We start from the raw sequence: 25,168 nt of genomic DNA on the forward strand, positions 1-25,168 counted from the left end.
CTCAGGACTGGACCCAGAAGCTGTAACTACAGGAGAAAAACCCCACAACCAATTCCATACTATGGCCCTTATGATCCCTGGACCAGGGAGGGGAAGGAAGCGGAGACTCCCCTTAACTTGGTGAAAACAGGGCAACGTGAAGAACACTGTGTAGTCAGGCTGAAAATTAAATAGATGTGAGCTTCTTTAATTCAAAGGTTTAATTGTTCTGACGGTTTCCATAACTTAATCGGAGCCATCACTTCAGCTTTAATTATGAATAATGAAATGGATTATTTGCAGTAACTAATATGACAGGGAAAACTGAGAGGGAAGAAATTGGTAACTTGGCAACTGTGTATTCATTCATCTTCTTTTCAGCCCATGTTTATGGAGTACCTACTGGGTTTCAGCCTTTGCCATGGTCCTATAGATGTGCTATTCGGGGAAAAACAGTATCATATAGCCCAGACTCCGGGCCAGTTTCTTTCACTTCATTATCTCATGTCCTGCTCTCAATAATACTCCATGCAGGTATTATTGCTCCGATTTATAGAAGCACAACTGAAATTCTGATAGGTTAGGTAATTTGCCTAAGTTCACACAACAAAACCTATGCTCTTTGCCACCCAACCTGTCTCACACCGAAACCTACAGACTGACACTCTGAATCTTACTTCCTGCTTCATGCAGGTAAAGTCAGCTTTTCCTAGGGTAAAGGTTGTTTTGTGTTTGAAGCAGGCAAGACAGTGATTAAAATGTACTTTGGGGAAATTAACCTGACAGTTGTCTGTGCGATGCATCGGATGCTACTGAGATGGTCCAGGCCACAGGCCGGGATCTTAGCCAGAATGGTGGCAGCAAGACTGGGAAAAGGGGCTGTAGGAGGCACCCTGGGGGCTAGAAGAGGCCTGCTAAGGCTTTGGGTGTGGTGGGCAGGGAAGGAAGACAGCCTTGCTGCCCTGACTTTGGGAAGCAGGGGACACAAAGTTCCAGCTTGGCCACTACTAGTGGCTTAACCTGGGGCAAGTCACTCAGCCTCTCTGAGCCTTGCTTTCTGTGTGCCTGAAAGGTGCTATACCCAGCTAACTTAACAGTCTCAATTCAGGGGCACATAAACTGAAATGGTTTTGTGTTTTTGACCCGCCTCTGTTAACTCTCCCTTAATATCTTGCTTCCCGGTCATTTTCAGTTATTCATGGTCCACCACAGTTTCTAAGGCTTTTATTTCAAACTTGACTTAGATCTCATTTCCTGCTACCCCCCTGCTACTGGCTGCTGCAGCAGGAAGAGCTGGGACTGCCAGTTTGGAGCCTGGGCAAGTGGTGAGGTCTGGCTCCAAGAGGCTCCTCTTTGCCCTGGGCAGGACGGTTAAGGAGGAGGGAGAGGAAACGTGGTGAGTGCCCCCTTTGCTGGCCTACGTTGCTGGATCTTACCATGACTGTGGCAGCTACAGGCTCAGACTGACTAACTGGCCAGCAGGAACCAAATGCGGGTTTGCTTGTGGGGCACACGTGGTCTTCAGAGCTCCTGTAGGGACTCCTGCTGCTCATGCTCCTGGTGGGGAGGGTCTGGCTCAATGCCCCCCACCCTCCTCCTGCCACTAGCCTTGAGCTTCCGGGCTTCCCTCCCCCAGTGGGCAGTTCTTGAGTGAAAGGAAGAGGAGAGATGGTCCAAGTCTGACTTCCTTCCACTGTATCCACTGCTATTGTTACTGCACCGTGTCAAGGGGGCAGGCTGCTCCATGGCCATCCGCCCCCTTTGCTGCCATTGCTCCTTCTCTGAGTGGAGGCTGGACTCCAGCCCAGCTGTGTTTCACACACCAGGCCTATAGCTGGCATGGGCTGCATGGGACATGAAAGCACTATTTAGGGCAGCACCTGCCTCTGAGGGGCGGGCACATCACTCCCTGCTGGGCAGAAGCCTCGTGCGACTCCAATAATCTTCCTCCACAGACTTCTTTGAGGGCTATAGTGGCAGTGGTGGTGATGGGAGTCAAAGGGCCATGTCTATCGCCGCCTTGAAGAGGGGTCTAGTCCCAATTCCGAGTCCAGTTCATCAATTCTGTCAGCAGAAAAAGTCCCACTTCCCCCCACCCTACTTCTGAGAAGGACAGAGTGCCTGGCTATTGAGACCATCCTGGATGACTGCGCTCATGTCCAGCTTTTACTGTCATCTCAATGTCTCTTCTTTTTCTTTGCTCTTTGACTTCCCTTTTGGGGCCTCTCCATCCGCACAGTAGGTGTGGAATTTTGAGATGGACTCTGAGCTCACCAGGACGAGTTGGTTGGCCTCTTGGGTACCGTGCAGTCACAGAAGCAGGTAATCGAAGAACAAACATTCCTGCGGTGTTTGGAGTCTCCCTTAGTTACCACCAGGCATCTGTTTGATTTCTTGCATAGCAACGAAACGGGGAGGGGAAGATGAGCGGCATCTGGAATGCACTTTGATATAAGGTGGGATTCCGCTCCTGGGTGATTTGCTGGAAGTGTGCACAGAGGTGAACTCTCAAGTATGCAGGAAGCAGCCCTCCTCCTGTTTCTCCTGGGGGCGATGTCAGGTAGGAACTCATTTTGCTACCTTGTTTGCTCGACTCAGTTTACAGGATGTCATTGTAGGATAAAGTCCTGAAAAAGGAAATTGCCTCTGGGAGGTCTAGATTAACTGTGGGCTTATCTGCACTGATGAATGAAATGATGTAGCAACAGGAGCTGCAGGAGGTAGGGGTAACCCAGAGAACGGGGTGCCTATAGAAGCCACAATCTAGTCCATGTCTGTACAGAATTCACTTTCCCTCTGGTGTTAACTGGCCTGAGCTGGAAGTCCTTCCAAGACCCAAAGTTGGGAAAATAATTTTCATAGCAGAGCTTAGTGTTGCAGAAGAGGAATTTTTTTTTTTCTACTCTTCTAGGTCGTTTTAGCTGGTCTACTAATTGAATTGACGTAAGACAGATTAACAATAGAAAAACAAGTTTAATTATGTACATAAGGAGGCCCTATAAGAATATGAGACCTAAGGCAGTCAGGCAATTGAGCCTCACAGAGAGGACATTGAGCTCCAGGCCCTGCTGAGCTCCCCGCCTCCCCTGCCCACCACACCTAGCCCGTATGCTTTGTAGTTATCTTTGGTGATAGCTCTCTTCCTAGACCAGGCCCTCTATCTAAACTCTTTTAGAAAGTTAAAGGGAAGGTTTTATTATTATTATTATTATTATTATTATTATTATTATTATTTTAAAAAAGCTATTCCTGAATCTTTTGGGTCTCCATGCCTTTGGCTCAAAATAGTCCCTATGTCAAAGTGGCACACTCTAGGAAAATGTGTTCTGAACCCCTTCAGTGTATATGTCAAGTTAGTCTTTGTGGAGATTCTGGCCTTTCTCTGGAGACTTTTGGGGGCAACTTGACCTTAGCAAATCCTGTCGAAAAATTGAGGTACTGAGGAGGTATTGTCTTACTCTTGGGTAGAGGAAATGCATTCTGGTTGAAGAGCCAAAGATTCTTGCGCATCTTCGTCCTTATTAAAGAGCTTCAAGAATCTTAGGAGATCTTTTTAATATTGTCAGCTCAAATTATTGAAATTGAGCTTTTTATTTATTTATTTATTTATTTATTTATTATTTTTTTATTGAAAGAAATCAATCTTTTTATTGATCTTTTGAGAGAGAGAGAGAGAGAGAGAGAGAGAGAGAGAGAGAAACACTGATGTATTGATGTGTGAGAGAAACATAGCTTGGTTGCCTCCTGTACATGACCTGATCAAGGATGGAAGCACAACCTGGGCATGTGTCCTGATCAGGAATCAAACCTGCCACCTTTTGGTGTACAGGATGATGCTCCACCCAACTGAGTCACGCTGGTCAGGGCAGAAATTGAGCTTTTTAAATTAAATCTTATTTTTTGATAGGTAGCATACCATAATGTATAGAATTTAATCATGTTAAATTTGCAGGTTAATTTAGAGATAATTTACATTTTTGATGAGTTACTTTAGTAATATACTTAGAGGAGTGACTGGTACATAGTAAATGCTTAGTAAATGTTAGTCATTATTCTGTACTAGAGGCCCAGTGCATGAAATTTGTGCACTCAGGGGGATCCCTCAGCCCGGCCTGCACCCTCTCGCAGTCTGGGAGCCCTCAGGGGATGTCCTACTGACTGCTTAGGCCTGCAGCAGACACCCTTAGCGCTGCCACAGAGGTGGGAGAGGCTCCCGCCACCACCGCTGCACTTACCAGCTGTGAGCTCGGCTTCTGGCTGAGTGGCGCTCCCCCTGTGGGAGTGCACTGACCACCAAGGAGCAGCTCCTGCATTGAGCGTCTGCCCCCTGGAGGTCAGTGCGCATCATAGTGACCAGTTGTTCCACTGTTCAGTTGATTTGCATATTAGCCTTTTATGCCTGCAGAATCAGGCTGAAACTGGCTCTCCAACATCCCCCGAGGGGTCCCGGATTGTGAGAGGGTGCAGGCCAGGCCAAGGGACCCCACATCAAGCTAATATTCCTGCACAATTGCTTAGGTTGCTCCAAAAACAACCTCTTACAGAGAACATCACCCAAATCTAACAACTGAGTTGAAGGGCCAATTTTACACCAGGCCCCAGCACCGTTTTGCTGCTTTGTTGCCTGGTCATAGAAAAACTATGATGCATCACATGTGCACAGTCACCTGACAAGTATGGAGTGACGACACGGTAGTAAATATGTGCAGTCTGTTATCTATAAGACCCAGATGCAGCGAGGGCCCACCGCGACCCCTTACTAAGTATAACACTTACTGAGGCAGCAACACCTATGTTGTGTGTAGAGTGGACGGGATCCGGCATTAAAGTAGCCAGCATAATGCCTGATGAGTAGGTTCTTAGTAAATGCAAGTGGTTTCTTGTTTTAGCAAAGCTATCACTCACCATACGATCTTGAGAAAAAACTTAGTGAGTTAAATCTGAGCAGAGGTGTCCTTTCTTCTTGGCTGGAGGGGTACAAGTCCCGGGTGTGGGTGGGACGGGCCAAGAGAAGGTGGGAAATTGTTAGACAAATTGCCAACCTTTCATTTTGCTTATGACTGTCCTTGTCCTGCTGAACGGTGGGGAAACGCGTTCATGAACAGCTCAAGGTGGGCTTTGCTGACTTTTTTATTGTGGGAAAAGAGGGCACGAGGAAATTATGCCTAAAAAAAAACCCAAGCACCAAAGCAACTGATTATTTTGCTCATTTTGAAAAACTATTTTTGGGAACATTTTGCCTCTAAATACTCCAGTATACTATTTTGCTTTGGGTTTTTATCACAAGAATAGTATAATACGAAAGTCAATTTTAATAGATTTTAAAAAATCTATTCGTATTCACATTACCTTAAGCCTCAGCTGTTTTGATTTATCTGAGTCCTTGCACAGTCCTTGTCCATAAACCTGGATAATTCTGTGAGTAAAAATAACTTAGCATAATGCATTTCAGTCTCTAATCTAAATAAGGTGATTTTAGATTTATAACAGCTTGTATCAATGAATGTATTTATATTTCAATTTTGCCTACATTTCCATTATTTCTTTGCATCCCTTCCCCCAAATCTGAAATAAATGCATTCTTTTTTAATAAAACCAACATTTTTCCATGTCCTGTTTGTTTCTAGAAATTTTACACCTAAAATTTCTAAAATTCCAGAAATAAACAATTCATAAGTTTTAAATTGCTCGCTGTTCTGAGTAGCATGATGAAATCTCCTATCCGACATCGTCCTGCTAGGCCCCACCCAGCACTTGAATTATTCCTTTGTCCATCATCTTCAAGCTGTAGACACCCCTCCCCACCCCCGCCATCCCCATCCCATTAGTCACTCACTAGCTAACTCTTGAGGTACTGCAGTGCTTGTGTTCAATTAACCCTTACCTTACTTCATAATGGCCAAAAGCACAAGAGTAGTGATGCTGGCAATTTGAATATGCCCAAGAGAAGTCCTAAAGTGCTTCCTTTAAGTGTAAATATAAGTACAGTACAATAAGATAATTTAGGAGAGAAATCACATTTGCATAACTTTTATTACAGTACTAGAGGCCCAATGCATGAAATTCTTGCAAGAGTAGACCTTCCTTCCCCTGGCTACTGGCACTGGCTTCCCTCCGGCCGCTGGCAGGCACCCAGGACCTGGGCTACTCTCACAGCCCCAGCTTTCGTCTGGAAGGTCATCTGGAAGGACGTCTGGTCTAATTAGCATATTACACTTTTATTATTATAGATATTACTAGAGGCCCAGTGCATGATTGAATCATGCAAGTGTAGGGTCCCCTACACGCTTTCGCTTTCTATCACGGGGGAGCTGGGTGCCTGTCCGCTGGTGCACCAGGCCTTTCAGAAGCCTCCGGCATGGCAAAGCCTTCTGAGAGGCCTGGTGCCTGAGCGGACAGGCACCCAGCTCCCCCGCTTTTGATGGTTCGCAGTGGGACATTAGCTCGCTACCCCAGAGGCCCCTTCTGTGCCGCAGCACAGCCATGGCGCAGATGCTGAGCTCAAGCCGCCGCTGGCGACGCGAGCTCAGCGTCCCACCAGCCCAATCGGCCACCCCGGCCACCCCGAGTCCCGCCCCCCCACACCTCCTGGCCAATCACGGGCATAGCGAAGGTACGGTCAATTTGCATATTTGTCTATTATTAGGTAGGATTATAATTGTTCTATTTTGTTATTAGTTATTGTTGGTAATCTCATGCTGTGCCTAATTTATAAGTTAAACTTTATCATAAGTATGTATGTATAGGAAAAACATTTTATTTTATAGTTAAACTATGGTTTCAGGTATCTATTGGGGGTCTTGGACATTATCCCTGTGAATAGGGAGGATACTGTATTCACTTTATGTCCTTTAGCCCAGTTGCCTCATTTGTAAAATAATGATATTAATACCTATCTAAGAGGATGGTTTTAAGGAGTAAATGAGAAAAAGGATTTTACATTATGCGCCTATTTGGAACATTGAATAAATGATAATTTTATGATTTTCCTAGTGCTGCTATAACAAATTACCACAAATTGGATGGCTTAAAATAACAGAAATTTATTATCTCACAGTTTGGGAGATCAGAGTCTGAACTAAAGGTGTTGGCAGGGTTGGCTCCGTCTAGACTCTAGAAGCTTTGAGGGAGAATCTATTCCTTGCCTACCTCCCAGCTTTTGGTGGTTGCTTGCCATCCCTGGCTGGTAGCTGCATTACTTCAATTTCCTCCTCTGTCATCACATGGCCTTCTTCCTTCTGTGTGTGTCTTTGTGTCCTGTCCTCATAGGGATACCAGCTGTTGGATTTAGGGTTCATCTTAATTCAGTGTGATCTCCTCTTAACTAATTACATCTGAAAAGACTCTTTTCCCAAGTAAGGTACATTCTGAGGTTCTGGGTGGACCTGAATTTTTGGAAAGACACTATTCAACCCCCTACAGTAACCATTATTATGGAAGCATGAAAAAACATGACCTGTTGCTCTCCTCCGTATTGGCAAAGTCTTGCAGAGTGTCAAGGAGACTCGAGAATGTCCTGAGGCATTCCTGGAAGAAACATACTTTCTCTTAAATGGTAAAGTTCCCTGTCTGTAATGAAGTCCAGAGCAGTTCACGTGCCTTCTCTAAGTATCTCATTTCCTTCTCTGTGAAACAGGAGTTAATCTACCAACTAGGAAGTACTGACTGACTCTCTACATGATACCGATAGCACCCAATAAAAACAAATAACTGTCCTTGAAATTACTTATGACTGTGGGGAGGTGTACCAAGGAGCTCTTCAGTCATGCACACTCGACTCTCAGATGACATCATGAGTGAAACACTGACCCAGAGAAGGAAAATGAACTCTTGTAAAATATTGGACCCTTGAAAAAGAGAATGTCATGGGTAGACTAGATACTTCAAGTGGGTGTCTACCTGCTAAGGTGATGTTTCTCTTCTCCTGGCTCTTCACAAAGATTGGGAGAAAAGAGAAGGGAAGCAGGGAGACAAGAGGAAAGCAGCAGCTTTATTAACAGGATGACAAGAGCAGATTTCATGGTTGTTTGGTGGTGGTTGTTTTCTTAGCTATAAGATCTCACATTCCCCTCTCCAAGTCTTGGCAGGAGTATTTGTTCTTGGGGAGTGACCAGGTTCTATCGCTGCTCCGAGCTACAACTTGAAGCCACAGAACAAGCTGTTAAGTCCCTGTTCCCAGCACAAGGCTTTGTGCACATGTAATTTTTATCCTTTTTAAATCCACAGCGGGAGAGGCACTACACCTGATTCACTTACCTGCTACTAGTAATGTGGCAGAGAATTCTTCACCTGGGACTTCAGTGCATAAGTTTTCTGTGAACTTATCAGCATCACTGTCACCTGTGATGCCAGGGTTTCCCCTGATAATCAACACCAGTCCCCTTACTGAAGCCTTCAACGTGAACTGTCTGTCAGGCACCGAGTTTGAGGTAAGTACCATCTTACTTGCAATGGGAGTTACCTGTGAAGAGGAGTCCTGAAGATGAGAGCCCATGGGATCCCAGATCAGTGATCATTTCTTCCTCTTTTCCTGGTTTAACCTCTTTTATTCTAATATCCAGAAGTCCTTTTCGGGCATGCTAGAGCCTTCTGCTGCACTAGGTGCCCCTCTAGCCTTGAAATCTTTTTTCTCTATTTAATCTAGTCCAACTGAACATTACAAATAATCTATAATAATAAAAGCATAATATGCTTATTTGACTGGACAGCCGAACGACCTTCCAGAAGTCATTCTGGACGAAGCCCTGGCAGCGAGAGCCAAAGCAGAGGTGGTTAGGGGCAATGAGGCAGGCATGCAGAGTGGTTAGGGGCGATGAGACAGGCAGGCAGAGTGGTTAGGGGCGATCAGGCAGGCAGGCAGGCCAGCGGTTAGGAGCCAGTGGCCCTGGATTGTGAGAGGGATGTCCGACTGCCCGTTTATGGAAGGGAGCTGCGGGATCGGGCCTATGGAAGGGGTCCTGGATTGCGAGAAGGTGCAGGCTGGGCTAAGGGACCCCTCCCCTCCCTGAATAAATTTCGTGCACTGGGCCTCTAGTGTTATAAATAAAAGTCTTGTTTCTTATTGCCAACCATCCTGACATGATATCAGGTGTAAGGTGTGCTGACAGTAACTAAACTCTTTGGGTGTTTTAGTTTGAGTATTGATCTCCTTAAAAGCTGGGTTCTGATGAAATTGTGTCGGTGATTCTGCTTTTCTAGGATTCTGTTACTTTTCAGAAGGAAAACTATGAGGAGACTTAATATGGAAGAACATGCCCTTAGTAAAAAACGTGAGCCTCAATGTCCAATGCTGCTGTGTGAATGTTTCCTCTTGGAAAATTCAGACCCAATCATTCATGTTGAAGAGCCATCGTACCACTGCTCTGTTTTCTAATTTGTTGTTTGAGTCTTTCCAAAATACCAATGGTGTTTTTCACAGAACTAAAACAAATATTGCTAAAATTTATGTGGAACCACAAAAGACCCCATAGCCACAGCAGTCTTAAGTTGGAGGTATCACTCTACCTGTTATCAAACTATAGTACAAGTACAAGTATCTAAGTATTCCATGGATGAACTCATTTAATCCTCACAACAATTGTATAAAGTAGATGCTCTTCTTATTCCCATTTTATAAATGGGAAAATTGAGGCACAGAAAGGTTAAGTAATGGGAAGGCTTGGCTTTGAAGCCAGTCTGGCTCCAGAGTCTAAGCTTTCTAGACCCTTATGTTATGCTGCCTCTTATTTACCACGTGCTAAGCATAGACACAGGTCATCTCCACTTGTGTGGATACTAGGCTGACCTGGCTCATGGGTGCAGACAAGACTACCTCGTTTTCCCTCTCAACCCTCCTCCCTGAGTTCTGCCTCCACTGCTCACACTCATTCACACCTGTGGCTGCTCTCTCTTCCCTTAACCAGTCCAGATCTTACAAAGTCAAGCACAATACCCACAGCCTCTCCTTCCATGAAGGCTTCCCTGACTAAACACAGCTCACAGTGAACTTTCTTCCCTCTGATTCTCCTTAGTACCCTGACCCAGCTCTTGAAGTGACTTTCCCGAGGCCACACAGAAGTTCAGTGGCAGAGGTGGGATTGGAGCCGAGTACTCTCTTCACTACAGAATACTGAATGCCTCGCTGTCTGCCCCAAGTTGTGTTAATAACCAAAAGTTTCTACTAACACAATGAAGACAGTCATGAAATGTAGTCCTTGAAGTCCCAAAGGACTCGGGGCCTCATGGGAGCTCACAGTCAAGGATATGCATATAGATTTGAGAGCTCACAGACTGATCTCCTGTTAGCCTCAGCAGGCCCCTCCCACCGTGGATCAGTGGGCTCCTGATGGCAACAACCTAGATTCTAGTGATATCTCTGGACCCATTTCTTGGTGTCCCTTCCATAATTCCAAATCACTGTAGTTCAGAGGACAATTTCCGACAGTGGAAGAATGTGTAGAAAGGTATACACACACACACACACACACACACACACACACACACACACACACATGTTCATCTTAGTACATGTCATTCCTTATTTCTGCAGATGTATCCTTCTTCCCTTGTTTATTCTTGGAAGTGGCCTTGGGAAAATTAGAATGGAGTGATGAGTCAAAATGTAATTTCATGGCAATCCCAGGAAAGTGCAGCATCTCATTTTTAAAAAATATATTTTTTATTGATTTCAGAGAGCAAGGGAGAGGGAGAGAGAGATAGAAACATCAATGATGAGAGGGAATCATTGATTGGCTGCCTTCTACATGACCCCTACTGGGGATCGAGCCCACAACTCCGGGCATGTGCTCTTGACCGGGAATCGAACCCGGGACCCTTCAGTCCGCAGGCCGATGCTCCATGCACTGAGCCAAACTGGGTAGGGCAGCATCTCATTTTTAAAGACTAGAAAATCCAGTATATTCAGGGTTGCTAAGGGACTCATCTAGGAGCCTAACTGAAATAGTGATAAGTTTTTTAATTCTCTGGTTTTCCATTTTCTGTCAGTGGGACCAGAGTATCTCCTGAATATTTTTCTATTTTATGAAAAGCAGCAGCATCCACAGCAGTCCCTTTAGTGGAGAAGTGTCCTGGGGCTTGTGTTGGAAGGACTAAGGCAAACAGCTAGTTCCTCTGACAGCGGGTGAAAGGTGGTTTCCAGGATGCTGTTTGCTTTCTTCCTAGTAATAGCCATTTGCAAAATGCATGCGCACAAAGCAGACCTTCTTTCACAGGATTGCTAAGAATTCTGCATTTACTTTTAGGTTGTCACTACCGGGAAGGAACAACTAGATTTTGAAACAGGACCAAACGTATTTGATTTGCAGATTTATGTTAAGGATGACGTTGGTGTCACTGACCTTCAGATCCTAACTGTCCAGGTAACAGATGTGAATGAGCCGCCTCAGTTTCTAGGCAACTTGGCAAAAGGTAAGATACACAGGGTGTGCTATGCAGCCCAGACGGTGGCATCAGGGAGGACCCTGGGGACAGAGCAAACCAGAAAAGTAAATGAAAAAGCAGCTGTTTCCCTGGAAAAGGCAGGTGCTTAATGCGCAGGAAATAAACAAAATGTCCCCCAGCCCAGGGCTCCCAGGAATAATGCCCAGCAATTTAAAAAGCCCTTCCCATCCGTGGTTTCTCTTGGGTCTTTCCCAGTCCTGGGGAGGAAAAGGAGGCTCGGGACTGCAAGTGGATCCTTCTGAAGGGATCTGGCCTAGCCCACCAGGCTCATCACTGTGTACTACTGGTCATTGACTGACTTGTTCATTTCCCCAAGGACGCTGACCCCTTGAAAGCAATGTGTGCCTGGAATCGGCTACAGAGCAGGGATGACACTTTAAGGGATGGGAGCATAGGGTACCGTAAATTCCTGAATAATCTCCCTCTGGCTCATGGCTGTGGATGCCACCAAGTCTATCATTTTAGTCCAGGTTCTCCCCTGAACTCCACTCAAATATCCAGGTATCTTACCTAACATCTCCACTTGAATATCTAATAGACATCTGTAATATTGTGTGATTTATAATAAGAAATATATATTTGGTTTTCCTCCCGTTCCTGACACAAAGCTCCTAAAACCCTTGGCTTTTCTGTGATGAGAGTGATAAAGATATGTTTTGTTATGTTGATGACGTGATGTTTGGAATGACCCTCGGTCACCTAAGCCTGGAATGGTGGCCAGCAGAGCCAATCCTGTGATTTAAGGGTTGGAACTTTCAGTCCCCTCCACCCTACACACACACTCTCTCCCCCACCCCCACCACAGCAGAGGGGAGAGAAGGTGGAAATGGAGTTCAATCACCAATGGCCAATGATTTCAGTAATCATGCCCAGGTTGTGAGGCCTCTGTAAAATCTAAAAGGGGTTCAGAGCTCTTCCCGGTTGGTGGAGATTCAGGGAGAGTGGCGTGCCCAGAGAGCATGGGCACTCCACGCCCTATGCCCCTATGCACTCTTCCATCTGGCTGTTCCTGAGCTGCAACCTTTTATAATAAACCAGTCATCTACTAACTGAAATGTTTCCCTGAGTTCTGGGAGCCACTCTAGCATATGAATCAAACTCAATGGGGGCGTTTCGGGAAGCTTAGATTTATAGCTGGTGGGTCAGAAGCTTAGGTGACAACCTGGACTTGAATTCAGTTGGATTTTCAGCTGATGTCAGAGAATTTCTTGGTGGTGTAGGAAAAACCCACACACACCCGAGTTGGTTGCTGATTATGCTGTCTCAAATTTAATGTGCTCCCAATCCAAACTCTTGACTCCTACTTCAACCCCTTCACCCCCACCATCCCCACCCAAAGCTGCTTTTCTTGTCTTTCCCATTTTAATTAATGGCAACTCTATCCTTCCAATTGCTTGGACCAAAACTTCGAAGTCAATCGTGACTTTTTTCTGTCTTTCCACGTCCAACATAAAATCTATTAGGAAATGTTGTCACCTTCTAAATCTATGCAGAATCCAACCGTCCCTAGCCTCTTCACCACTGCCTCCATGGTGTAAGCTACTACAATGCCAGCTTACTGGGCTCACTGCTCTGCCCTTGCTCCTACAGTTGATTCTCCATACGGCAGCCAGAGAGATCCTGTTAAACATCAGTCAAATCAAGGCATTCCTCTGCTTAAAACCCTATGAGGACCTCTCATCTCACCCAAAAGGAGAGCCAGAATCTCCTTAAGGCCCCATCAAATCTGGCACGCCCATACCACCCTCCCCACCTACCATGTTGTCTCCTACATGTCTCCCCCTCAATCGCTGCTCCAGCAGTCCCAGTCTCCTCACCAATCTGTGAGTACCCCAAGCACAACCTACGCAGGCATCTCTCTCGGCATTTGCTGTTTCCTCTGCCCCCTCCCACTCCATATCTCTAAGGCTCCTCCTCATTTCTCTAAGAATCTTAATTCAAATGTCAATGAACCTCCATAACCACTCTATTTAATGTTGTAACCCAACTCACAACACTGCTTCCCTGATTTTTCTCCATAACATTGTTCAGCAACATTCACACATTTCACTCATTTATTATCCATATCTTCCCACTAGACTTCAAGTTCATGGGAGCAGGGTTTTGTGAACTGCTGTATTCCCAATGTGTAGATCAGTGCTTGCTATGTAGTGAGAACTCAGGAAATGCTTTTTTTAAATGAAAGCATGAGCAGTGAGAAGATGAATGAAAACTGAAGTCAGATGGCTTGGGTTTGAACTTTGATTCTATTACTTACTAGCTGAGACAACCCAAATAACTCCTCTGAACCTGTTTTCCTGTTTATAAAGGGGAGAAAATTACAATACCTACTTTCTAGGGCTGTTGTGAAGATTAAAGGGGGAAACATACAGGGTGGGGCAAAGTAGGTTTACAGTCGTTTGTATGGAATATAATTCAATAGCTAATAAATAATAATATGTGCTTTGTGTACTTGCAACTGCAAACCTACTTTTACTCCACCCTATACATGAAGTCCTCAGCACAGTGCCGTACAAAAGAATGAGTTAACCTTAGCCTTCTCGGTCATCTCTTGATCAGAGACATTCTCAGAAAGAGGGAGGCCAGGGCAGAGAACATGGGCAGGGCTGGTGGTGCCAGTGGCACTGCCTGCCCCTCCCTCCGCATGATCGCCAAGAACTCTGAAATAGATGAAATCAATTTTTCGTCCCTTTCCTGAGCCTCTCTCTGCAACCCTCTCTCAGCAGAAATGAGTCTCTGCAATGACAGGCCTTATAATGGAACAGAGCGGCTAAGTGCAGTTTAAGGGGTAACCTCAGCTCAGGTTGGGAGGAATTTACACATTAAAGGGGCTCTGGAACTTGGAGCAGCCTCACCCTGGAGGTTACTTTTCAACTCTCTGCCCTTATCACCTCCCTCTCTCCCACCAAACAACAGTACCCCAGGACACCTCTCATTAGAGGAAACATGTGAAGACTTGATTACCAGCTAGGCCAACCCTAATACTTTACTAATTCCCATAAAAGGATCCACTCTGCAAATTGGCCATGGTCTCACTCATGGCCTTTATTATTGCGGCCCTTTTTCCCACAGTGCCAATACACTTCATTTCCTTGGCTGTGTTTGGTTTCCTTTGGCTTACCTGGTTTGGGGATTTCTCATTTGCTTTATCTAATAAAATGTTTCTTATTCCACTGTGTACGTGGGCATAGGTCTAGACCTCTACATAGTGGAAGGAGCAAACCCTGGATTCAGTTACCAGGTTGAGGCCTTCGATCCAGAAGATACAAGTCAAAATATACCCCTCAGTGTAAGTCTCCTTGTTCAACTGGAGAGGGGCTGACCCAGGAGCCTGGCATTGTGGCAGGGTGGGCTTGGGCAGTGGTAATGGGAGAAATATGCTGCCCACTGCCAAAGCATAGAGGACAGGGGAGGTGGGAATCGGAAAGGGGACTCTGGAGACAGACACCTCAGATTGGATTCATGGCTCTGTGTGATCTTGGACAAGTTCTTAATCTCTCTGAGCTTCAATTTCTTCATCTAATAAGAGCACTTACCTCAGTAGGGGTATCATAAGTATTAGAGAATGCATGTAAAGCCACTTAGCATATTAAAATTGCCTGCCTAGCATATTAAAATTACTCAGTGTTTTGTTTTGTTTTAATTCGAAGGTGATAAAAATCCAGCTATATTATTTTAAAAATAAGCATAAAATGTATACCCCAAAGACATTAACATTTCCTTTTCAGAGATGAAGCCAAGCTGCTTGGAGCCTAGTTAAAAAAAAAATTAAAAATGAGTCCCAGGAATTCCAAAGAAAAGGAGGAATTCCATAGAGAAAAGCAGATTAGGTCCTGGAGAGTTGCTTCATGGTTCAGTCTGAGACAGCTGATCTCTCTTCTCTCTCTATGGAGCTCTTGTAACCACCAAACCTTAGGCAAAGAAGCCTCTTAGCTTGGCAAGGATGCCTCAATGCCTAGCTCTGCCCACTGAAGCTGGGCAGCCCAGGTGGGAGAAGATAATGCCAGTGGACCAACCTCGGAGCAGGCTACACTCCTGCAAACCCTGCCTTACAGCGAAGAGAATACTTGAAATATGACACTCAGGGAATTGGTAACACCAGGAGGCTGTTTTTTCTGTTTGCTGCATGATTTGCAGCTTCAACAGGACTACTTTTTCTAAGAGGAGGAAGTGAGCCTTGGGAGTAAACTCCAGGACCAATATAATGTGGTCCACAGGGTCTGAAATAATGCTGTTTAAGATTATTGGATATATCTTAAGTTAGAGCATAGTCGATGTTATTATTAGAAGATATCCTTCTGTCAAAAAATAAAAGCAACTGTTAACAAATCCAAAAGATAATGGAGAGGAAAAGGGGAGACTTTATTCAAGTAATAGTTTCTGACCCACCAATTGGTCCAATCTTATGTAAATGAAGAATCCAAATTGCACAGTTCTAATTGGTCGACATCATGCACTCTGATTGGTCATTATGGAGCAATTCTGATTGGTTAGTAAAGATGCAAATGAGGATATAGCTGTGAGGTTCTGATTGGATGGAGTAGGTCTCAGTTCATTGGTTGAAAGCGCAAACTAGGAACTGTCTTGTAAAGTGGATTCAAACAGCAGGAGCCCAGTGCAGGAGGTTGAAAGCTCTGTCTGAGGTTCTTCCTGGTGTACAGAATATGTGAGAGCCTCTGTCAGCAGATGGCCACTAGACTCTCATTATTTATAAAAGTTGGGCCCTCAGTTGACTGTGGGGAGTCCATCTCAGCAGATAAATGTCTTTTCTGGGATCACATCAAATGAATCTTCTCAGGATCCATACAACCCATTCATTCATTTAAGATTCTATTTGCAGGAATAAGTAAATGAATATGCAAACACTTAGTAGGTTTCTACTATGTGCTAAGAGCAATACTAGGTCCTTTATATGCATACTTATTAATAACACTAGAAGCCTGGTGCACGAAATTCGTGCACGGCGGGGGGTTGTCCCTCAGCCCAGCCTGTACCCTCTCCAATCTGGGACTCCTGGAGGGATGTCCGACTGCCCGCAGTCGGACATCCCTCTCACAATCCAGGACTGCTGGCTCCCAACTGCTTGCCTGCCTGTCTTCCTGATTGCCCCTAACCGCTTTTGCCTGCCAGCCTGATCACCCCCTAACCACTCCGCTGCCAGCCTGGTTGATGCTTAACTGCTCCCCTGCCAGCCTGTTTGCCCCCAACTTTCCTCCTCTGCCAGCCTGGTCACCCCTAACTGCCCTCTCCTGCAGGGTTGATCACCTCCAACTGCCCTCCCTTGCAAGCCTGGTCCCTCTAACTTCCCTCCCTTGCAGGCCTGGTCCCTCATAACTGCCCTCGCTTGCAGGCCAGGTGCCTCCCAACTGCCCTCTCCTGCTGGCCATCTTGTGGTGGCCATCTTGTGTCCACATGGGGGCAGGTTCTTTGACCACATGGGGGCAGCTATATTGTGTGTTGCAGTGATGATCAATCTTCATATTACTCTTTTATTAGATAGGATAGAGGCCTGGTGCACGGGTGGGGGCCAGCTGGTTTGCCCTGAAGGGTGACCTGGATCAGGGTGGGGTTCCCTTGGGGCATGAGGCACCCTGAGTGAGGGGCCTGTGGTGGTTTGCAGGCCGGCCACGCCCCCTGGAAACCCAAGGGGAGGCCCTGGTATCTGGAATTTATTTTCCTTCTACAATTGAAACTTTGTAGCCTGGAGCGGAGCCAAGCCTGCTGCTCCCTCCGGGGCGGCAGCCATTTCTGTGGCAGTTAATTCACCTTCTACAATTGAAACTTTGTAGCCTTAAGCGGGTGAGCCTGGCCAGGGTGTGCGGAAAGCTTTGCTTCCCCTGTTGCTGCCTGCTCTCTCAAGCTCCATTCTGCCGCCATTTGTTTGAATTTGTTTACCTTCTATAATTGAAACTTTGTAGCTTGAGTGGAGGCTTAGGCCTGCAACGGCTATGGAAAGCTTGGCTTCCTCTGTTACCTGGGAAACCTTGCTCTCTGTGGCTGTAGCCATCTTGGATGGGGTTAATTTGCATACTTGCCCTGATTGGCTGGTGGGCTTGGCTTGGCTGGTGGGTGTGGCTTATGTAGCGGAGTGATGGTTAATTTGCATATTACCATTTATTAGAGAGGATACTTGTTATACCAGTTACAAATGTGTTTGAAAAGAACAGAAAACTTAACCACAGTGGCAGATACGGGATTTTCTTCTCCTATAAGAAGTTCAGAGACAGGCAGGCAGGCAGTCTAGATCTAGCATAGCTGCTGCCATCAAAAACCTGGGCTCTTCCTATCTTTCTGGTTTTCCATCCAGAACATACGGGATTTGTCCTCTTTTTCTTCACTTCATGTTTACAAGATGGCTGCTACATCTCCAGCCTTTACTTCTAAGTTCCAGGTAGGAAAAAGGAGGAGGAGGAGGAGGAGGAGGAGGAGGAGGAGGAGGAGGAAGAAGGGGCAGAGGAGGAGCGGGAGAAGGAGGAGGAAGAGGCTGAGGAAGAGTAAGAGGAGGAGAAAGAAAATAAGAAAGGGTAGAGGGTGAAGGGGGCAGGCCAGGCCAGTCTGTCCCTTTTTTGGTAGGAAAACAAAGACCCTCCTGGAACCCCTAACCAGAAGACTTCTGCTCACTTCTCACTGTCCAGAACTCTGTCCCATGGCCACTGTTGCTTGATGGTGACTAGGGAAAAAGGTATTTCGGATGGAGATGAGGTCAGCAACCCCAAGTTATACACTTATACATTTAGTTCATTTCAACATTTACCAAGAATCCACTATGTGCCAGGTTTTCTATTAGCTACTTTGGATACAAAGATGACGAAGACACATTATTTTTGTACCTCAGGAAGTTCACAGTCTAGATTGAAGGCATTCATGCATACCCCAAATAATTATAATTTAATAAGATAATTACTGTGAAGTTTGTACAAGATGTAGTAGGAGCAAAGTGGGAGGAATCTCAGCTGTAAAGAAAAATATTTATTTTTAGATATCCATTTGTACTGTATTGTTCCAAATTATGCAGAAGGAACAAGGTCATGGCCCCTTTCAACACACCTCCTAGATCAAGCTGTCCCTTTCCGATGAAGGGAAGCTGCCCAGGTAGGGAGCAATGCAGCAGGTGTTGCTCCCGTAAAAGAAAATGTACTGCAATCAAAAAGGATGTGGAGCCTGGCACGGAGTGGCTTCTGCAGAGTTGTTGGAGGAGGGAGCACTCCCAGTTGCAGCAAAGTGTTAATGAGTATTTAACACCTGTGCTGGAATGAACAGCTGCACAGAAGGTTGACAGCCAGCCTGCTGGAGCAGTAAACATAATCTAGAAGGAAACTTTCTCAGGCTAGAAAAAGGTAATAACAGTTTGGGAAGTAACCTACGGTGGCCTTTGTACTTCAACATTTTATTTTGGGCTCTTGGGGGTACTAAATGACATATTTTTGCTCTGCACAAGGAGAAAGGAGATGGGTTAATGCGCTATTGATCAAACCCGTGCTTTTCAGCCTTGGCTGTAAACTGAAGCCACCAGAGGAACTTAAAGAAAACACCACCCAGAAAGTCTGATGTAACTGACCCAGAGAGCGGCCCAGGTGTCAGGCTTTAAAAGAGTGGCTCCGTGGTGGAGCGTTGACCCATGAACCAGGTGGTCACGGTTGAATTCCTGGTCGGGGCACGTGCCCAGGTTGCAAGCTCGTTCTCCAGTGTGGGGGCATGCAGGAGGCAGCTGATCGATGAAATCAATAAAAACATACTTAAAGAAATTTTAAAAATAAAATAAAATATTTAAAAATAATAATAATTAGCCGAAACCGGTTTGGCTCAGTGGATAGAGCGTCAGCCTGCGGACTGAAAGGTCCCGGGTTCGATTCCGGTCAAGGGCACGTACCTTGGCTGCGGGGCACATCCCCAGTGGGAGGTGTGCAGGAGGCAGCTGATGGATGTTTCTAACTCTCTATCTCTCTCCCTTCTGCTCTGAGAAAAATCAATAAAATATATTATTTAAAAAATAATAATAATAATTAGAACCCCTAGGCAATCTCAGGTACAAACAGGGCTGAGAACAGCTGCTTTGAAACAGTTTCCCAAACTTCCCAATTCTCTCAGTTTTGGATTCTGTGGGTCTGGGATGGGCCTGGGAATCTGCAAATTTGCCAAATACCCTGGGCAATTGTTCTGGTCAGAGAGGCCGGGAACACCAGTGTATGAGTGTTTCTCAGAGGGGTCAGGCCCCTGTGTGAGAACACACATAGACTGCATTTTTAAATGCAGATCCCGGGACTCCACATCACAATGCTGAATTGGAACACTTCCCGGGTGATTCCTGCTGCATCTACCCTTTGAGAACCACCGAACTGAACAAACAAGTATGGACTTTAATACTTGAATACATGAAGCCACCTACGCTTGGTTTGTGCCTGTCCTCTTACCCGGTGTGTGTCCCAGGCGTCACTTTGCTGGTGACAGCAACTAGCGGAGAAAGGATGAATTAAAACTTGCTCTAGGACATGTCCAGAAACCCAGCTGCTTTAAAATGACAAATCCTTACCCGGCGTAACGAAGTGAAGCTGTGTCACAGAGGAAGTAAGGTTGGGGCGAATGCAGAAACCACTGGTCGTTGCTTCCTCATTTTTAGGGAAATTCGAAGAGCATGCGATTGTAAATTGTTGGGACCAGCGCTGCTCCATCGAGCTGGAATTTGACCAGAAAAGAATGCTGCATATATATAATTTTAAATGTTCTCGTGGCTCCATTCAAAAAGTAAAATGAGACAGGTGGAATTCATTTTAATACAGTTTAAGTCAGTATGTCTGAACTACTATCATTTCAACATGTAGTCAACATGAAAACGGTTTATGCAATATTTCACACCCTTTTTCACAGCAAGTCTTCGGGCTCGTTGTGCGTGCACACGTGTAGCTCCTCTCCTTTCACACCAGCCGCACTGCAAATGCTCGGTAGTCACAGGTGCCTGTGGCTGGACAGTGCAGGCTTTGAGCCAGCACCCCCTCCCTGCGCACCTTCTGTGTTGTGATGGGGTGCAGGAGATGCACGCTCAGAGGCAGGCGTCAGTGGTGGGCTCGGAATATAAAGACACGCGGGATGGTCTGTACATGAATAATTATATATACCAGCATTTCTTCCCTGGACCGCCTCCCCCTGCCCTTTCTCCACCTCCTGAAGGAGGCTCCCTGCAACCCAACCCCTCCCACCCACTCCCACGTCCCTCCTCTCCCTCTGCTTGGAAATGGCTCTGTAACTGCTGCACAGCCCCCTCAGAGACTCTCAGGACGTTAATCAGTTTCGCAGCTGGAAGCAAAGTGATCTAGTGCAGCAATTCCTCCATTAAGGGGCTTTCTCGTGGCCTTTCCATTAGGGAAGGACTTTTGCATAAAGTGAAATGTGCTTTGTCTTCACGAGGGCAGACAAAGGATTAAATTAAAAGAGCAATAACCTTGCTAGTAGCTGGGCTACCAGGAGGGCAACAGGGAAAGTAATTCTCTCCCCGCCTCGGTCTTGCTCGTGGCTCCGAGCTGTGGCAGCGGGTTGTGTCTTTTGATCTTCCTGAGTTTATAGTAACTGTCAGGAGATGGGACTTCTCAGAGCCACTGATTTCTGGATGAGGAAGGGAGTGAGGCCCTTGCTTGGCCAGGTCACTCTAGTGAGAACTGAGGTCTCTGACCCGGCTCCTGCTCATCCCCTTCTCCTGTGTTCTGACACATGTTGTCTTTGGTGTCCTGCCCTTTTCTTTCCTGAGTGACAACATCCTCCCTGTTCCCCAGGCACTTCCAGTTCCCTCCCCCTCTTCCACTGACACACACCAATCACTCAGCGGCCCCCTGCACCTACCTGGAAGCCACCACTGAAGTCTTTGCAAAACACATTCTGCTCCAGGTTCTTACTAAAATGCCGAAGAAAGGAGAAGGCAGGGGAATTGGACAACCCCCACTCCAAACACATCACCACTGACCACTGTGTGTGCGTTGTGAGAGACACTTTCTTGAATAGGTAGGGATCATTGTCCTTACTACTAGTGAAGCCTAAATCAAAGCACGGGTCCCAGACTGATTATTTAAAAAAAAAAGAATGACAAAATATGAGATAGATTCTGCAGCTTTAACAGTAAAGGATTGCTATGGATAGCATTCTGCATTTACAAATGTGGCCCTTTTAAAAACATTCAAATACTTGCCTATAACCTATTTAGCTCACCTTTATAATAATACAAGATGAGCAGGCCAAGTTAAGGGCTTGAAGTAGTGTTTTTTATGGTAATTTTTTTTCTCCTAAGCACCCTCTCCCGCCCCCTCCGCCCCTACCTCCCACTTCTGAGTTGGGATAGGGATGGGAAAAGGGAAAAGGGGAGGAATTGAGGCTTTTATAAAATATTCAGCTTTCAGTGAAAAACATAATAGGATTGTGGCATCATATACATAACTTGAGACAGCCCCGCTGGAAGGTGTGCCCTGTGCTGCTTGTCCTCTGGGTGGGTCTGGGGCGTGTTCTCAGCGGCTTAGAGTCATTGCCACTCCCAGGACTTGGGAGGAATAAGGGTCCTTCCTTCCCGCTGGACGCTGGACGTTGACTGCTCTGTTATGAGGAAACAGGGGGCGGAATTCTTGTAGCTCAATTCCACTGCAGGCCTGAGAGCAACTGAAGGCTGCAAACCCGCACAGGTTGGCCCATTATTTGCCTGCGACTCCAACTGCAGTGGGGGAGCCGGCCGGCCGGAGGTGGCGTGCCCTCCCCAGGGAGCCTGACATTTCAGGAAACTGGGCCAGCTCCCTCTCACCCTCCTTTCTCCCTACAGCAACGGCACCATAAAGGGTGAAAGGGGCAGGAAGCACGGCTCCTCGCCTTCCACACTGAAGCTTTTGTGTCCGTGAGCAAACCGCAGCTGCCAAGGGGCTGCAAAGAGAGGAACCTGGGGTGGTGGTAAAGGGATATTCCCAGCGGGGAAACGGTGGAGCTTGTCTGACAAGCATTTGTTAACCGAATTGATCTGATTACTCAGGACTTGCCTTAGCCAGTCCTGGAGCAGAGAGGGGCTGCAGTTGCTTTTCATTCTATTTAATTTCTGTTTTCCAAGAATGAATATCAAGGGAGCAGCCTTGATTAAACAAGCCTTTAAAAAGGGGAGAGAATGCCAGGTTTTACAGAAAGCTTTCGGAATTGCTGGCAAATGGCCACATGACACAATATTTTTAGTCTATGGATATTATCTCCTTTCTAAGCACAAAACTGCTATTCCCATTAACACAAGCTCATAGGTTCAGGGATAAAGGAAATTAGCATGATGCTAAAAGAAAAAAAAATCAGGATTCCAGGAAATCAGACTTTTAATAAAAATTCCCCATGCTCCTAGTTCTACAGTTTTACTCTATCTGGCTCTGTTTTTCTTTTTCTTTTTCTTTCTTCTTGTTCATTTTTGCTGAGACTGTAGACAGAACTGGAGAAGATTTCATAATCAAGACTGGCATTCAAACAGATTTTTTTTTTTAAGTTTAACAAGTTTTTTGTTGCTGTATTTTCAAGGATTTTTCAAAAAAGATTTTAAGATCCTTTAAGTTTGGAATGCTGCTCTTAGATGGGAAACAGGCAAGAAGAAAACCCCAATATTTAACGTTTAACAAATATTTATTGAGCAGCTATTACGTGTTAGGCACTAGGGACATAGCAGTGAGTAAGATGAAGCCCTTTTCCTCCTGGATCTTACATTCTCACCTTGTACCAGGCACTGCTCTAGAACGCTACACGATGGGGCATGCCCTTTTTTGTTACTCTTTGTTGCGCAAGCTCTCACAGCTGAAAAGTGGTAGAAACAGGATTCAGATTCAGCTGTCTGGCTCCAAAGGCCACTGAACTTAACTCCACGGCCCCAATTTGTGACGCTTCCATTCCAAACGGGTCTAAGAGTCCTCCTTCCCTCTTCCCATCACACTCTGTGTTTATCCCTTTTGGACTACCTCTCCCACATCTTCGTATGTTTCCTCAGTTGACCATAGCTTTTGCACAGCAGGACCTGACTGTCATCTCCATATCCCAAGACCTTGCACAGTTGGGGGACCAACCAGAACTGGAGACCCATCTCCAGAGCATTTGAAAACATGTGAAAAGACATCCCCATTTAGGTGCATGTGGTAAATGCCCCCCTTGGGTCTATAAACCCTTGTATCACATCTCGTGCGAACCTCTGATCTGTGGATATGTGAGGATTCTCTGCCAGGAAGGCTCTGCTTAAAGACATGGAACTGCTCCGTGTGCAGGCAGCTGCAAGCCTAGGCCACTGCTCCCAGGATATGAACAGGAGAGTTGAGGGGGAGGGAGCTTGGCATTTAAATGTCATGCCTCTGAGTGCATATGCAATTTGGGGGCTGGGAGAAGGGCACTCCTTGGTACTGCCCAAATCGTTCCCCTCAAAAATATTTCCTCTCTAAGGAACTGAGAATGTTGTCACTCAGGAAAGAAAGGGGCAGGACACCAAAGACAACATGTGTCAGAACACAGGAGAAAGGGATGAGCAGGAGCCAGGTCAGAGACCTCAGTTCTCACTAAAATTCTCTATAGGGGGAATTTTACTCTCTCCTGCCGGAGAACACGGTGCCATCATTAACCAGCCAAGCTGTAAAATAAGATTTACATGACTATGGGGAAATGCTCAAGCTATAAATGAAAAGCGCAGATATTATAACATCAGCCCAATTTTTTGGAGGGTGTATGTTTGCATAGAAAACAGCATAAGGCTATCCATGAAAATAATGATGACTACAATTGAGTTTCTTTTTTATACTTTTCTGTCTTTCCCAATTTTTGTGTAAAAGATATATTCATCACAACTAGGAAAATGTTATTAAATAGGAAATGGAAAGCAAACACTCTTTTAAATGGTTTAAAAACCTTATAAATGCCCGAAGGAGACCTTTAATGTCTTTTCTGCGCATCCTCTCTTCTCTGATGGGGAGCTCAGCTGTGATGACAATACCAAGTCTCTGGGTTGGAATCCTTGGCTGGTGTTGCCTTTGATTCTAGACTTCAGGGGCCATGGCTGTGGTTGCAAAAGCTCCTGGAGGAGAGGTCCTCCTTATCCGTGTAGGAAATAATAAAACCTTCTAACCTTAAAGCCCTTTGGGCCCTAGCTGGTTTGGCTCAGTGGATAGAGCATCGGCCTGCGGACTGAAGAGTCCCAGGTTCGATTCCAGTCAAGGGAACATGTCCAGGTTGTGGGCTCAATCCCCAGTAGGGGGGGGGGGGGCATGCAGGAGGCAGCCGATGAATGATTCTCTCTCATCACTGATGTTTCTAACTTTCTCTCTCCTCCTCTCTGAAATAAATAAAAATATTTATTTAAAATCCCTTTGGAACAAATGGACATACACGTGCGGCCCTTCACATTTCACAGCATGCATTGGAATTTAATCCTCACGTGACTTGAACAAGCAGTTGGTGGTATCATCTCTAAATTACAGGCAAGGAAGGGACTTGTCCCAACCAGAATTTGGACTCAACTCTTCTGATCCAGGTCCTTCCCCTGCGTTGTTGACTCCATCAGGGGAGCACGGGCTCAGTCTTAATGAGCACTGTGGAGAGCAGAGGGTGGTCCTCCTATGAGCAGGCCCTTTGTGGACGGGACAGATGAGCCTATATTCCTGTCAGAGCAAGAGGTGCTGGGCAGAGGGTCATCCGGAGAGCTGGACTGGGCACTGGAAGCCAAGAAGGACGAAGACTCTCAAGTCCCCAAGTCACTGGAAGACTTGACCAGTGGCCACAA

At 45.9% G+C, this 25,168-nt stretch overlaps 1 protein-coding gene across 1 annotated transcript in view; it reads left to right on the forward strand.

Annotated features, from left to right (window-relative positions):
* The first annotated feature begins 2,493 nt into the window (after nucleotides 1-2,493).
* Nucleotides 2,494-25,168, forward strand: part of CDHR3 (cadherin related family member 3) — a 57,478-nt gene continuing 34,803 nt past the window's right edge. Inside the window, exons 1-4 of the mRNA XM_054726334.1 lie at nucleotides 2,494-2,539; nucleotides 8,206-8,408; nucleotides 11,220-11,385; nucleotides 14,610-14,707. Coding sequence (XP_054582309.1) covers nucleotides 2,494-2,539; nucleotides 8,206-8,408; nucleotides 11,220-11,385; nucleotides 14,610-14,707 — 513 coding nt within the window. The remainder of the gene's footprint in view (nucleotides 2,540-8,205; nucleotides 8,409-11,219; nucleotides 11,386-14,609; nucleotides 14,708-25,168) is intronic.

This window comes from Eptesicus fuscus, chromosome 14 (genome assembly GCF_027574615.1).
Source record: "Eptesicus fuscus isolate TK198812 chromosome 14, DD_ASM_mEF_20220401, whole genome shotgun sequence".
In the NCBI taxonomy this organism is placed as follows: Eukaryota; Metazoa; Chordata; class Mammalia; order Chiroptera; family Vespertilionidae; genus Eptesicus; species Eptesicus fuscus.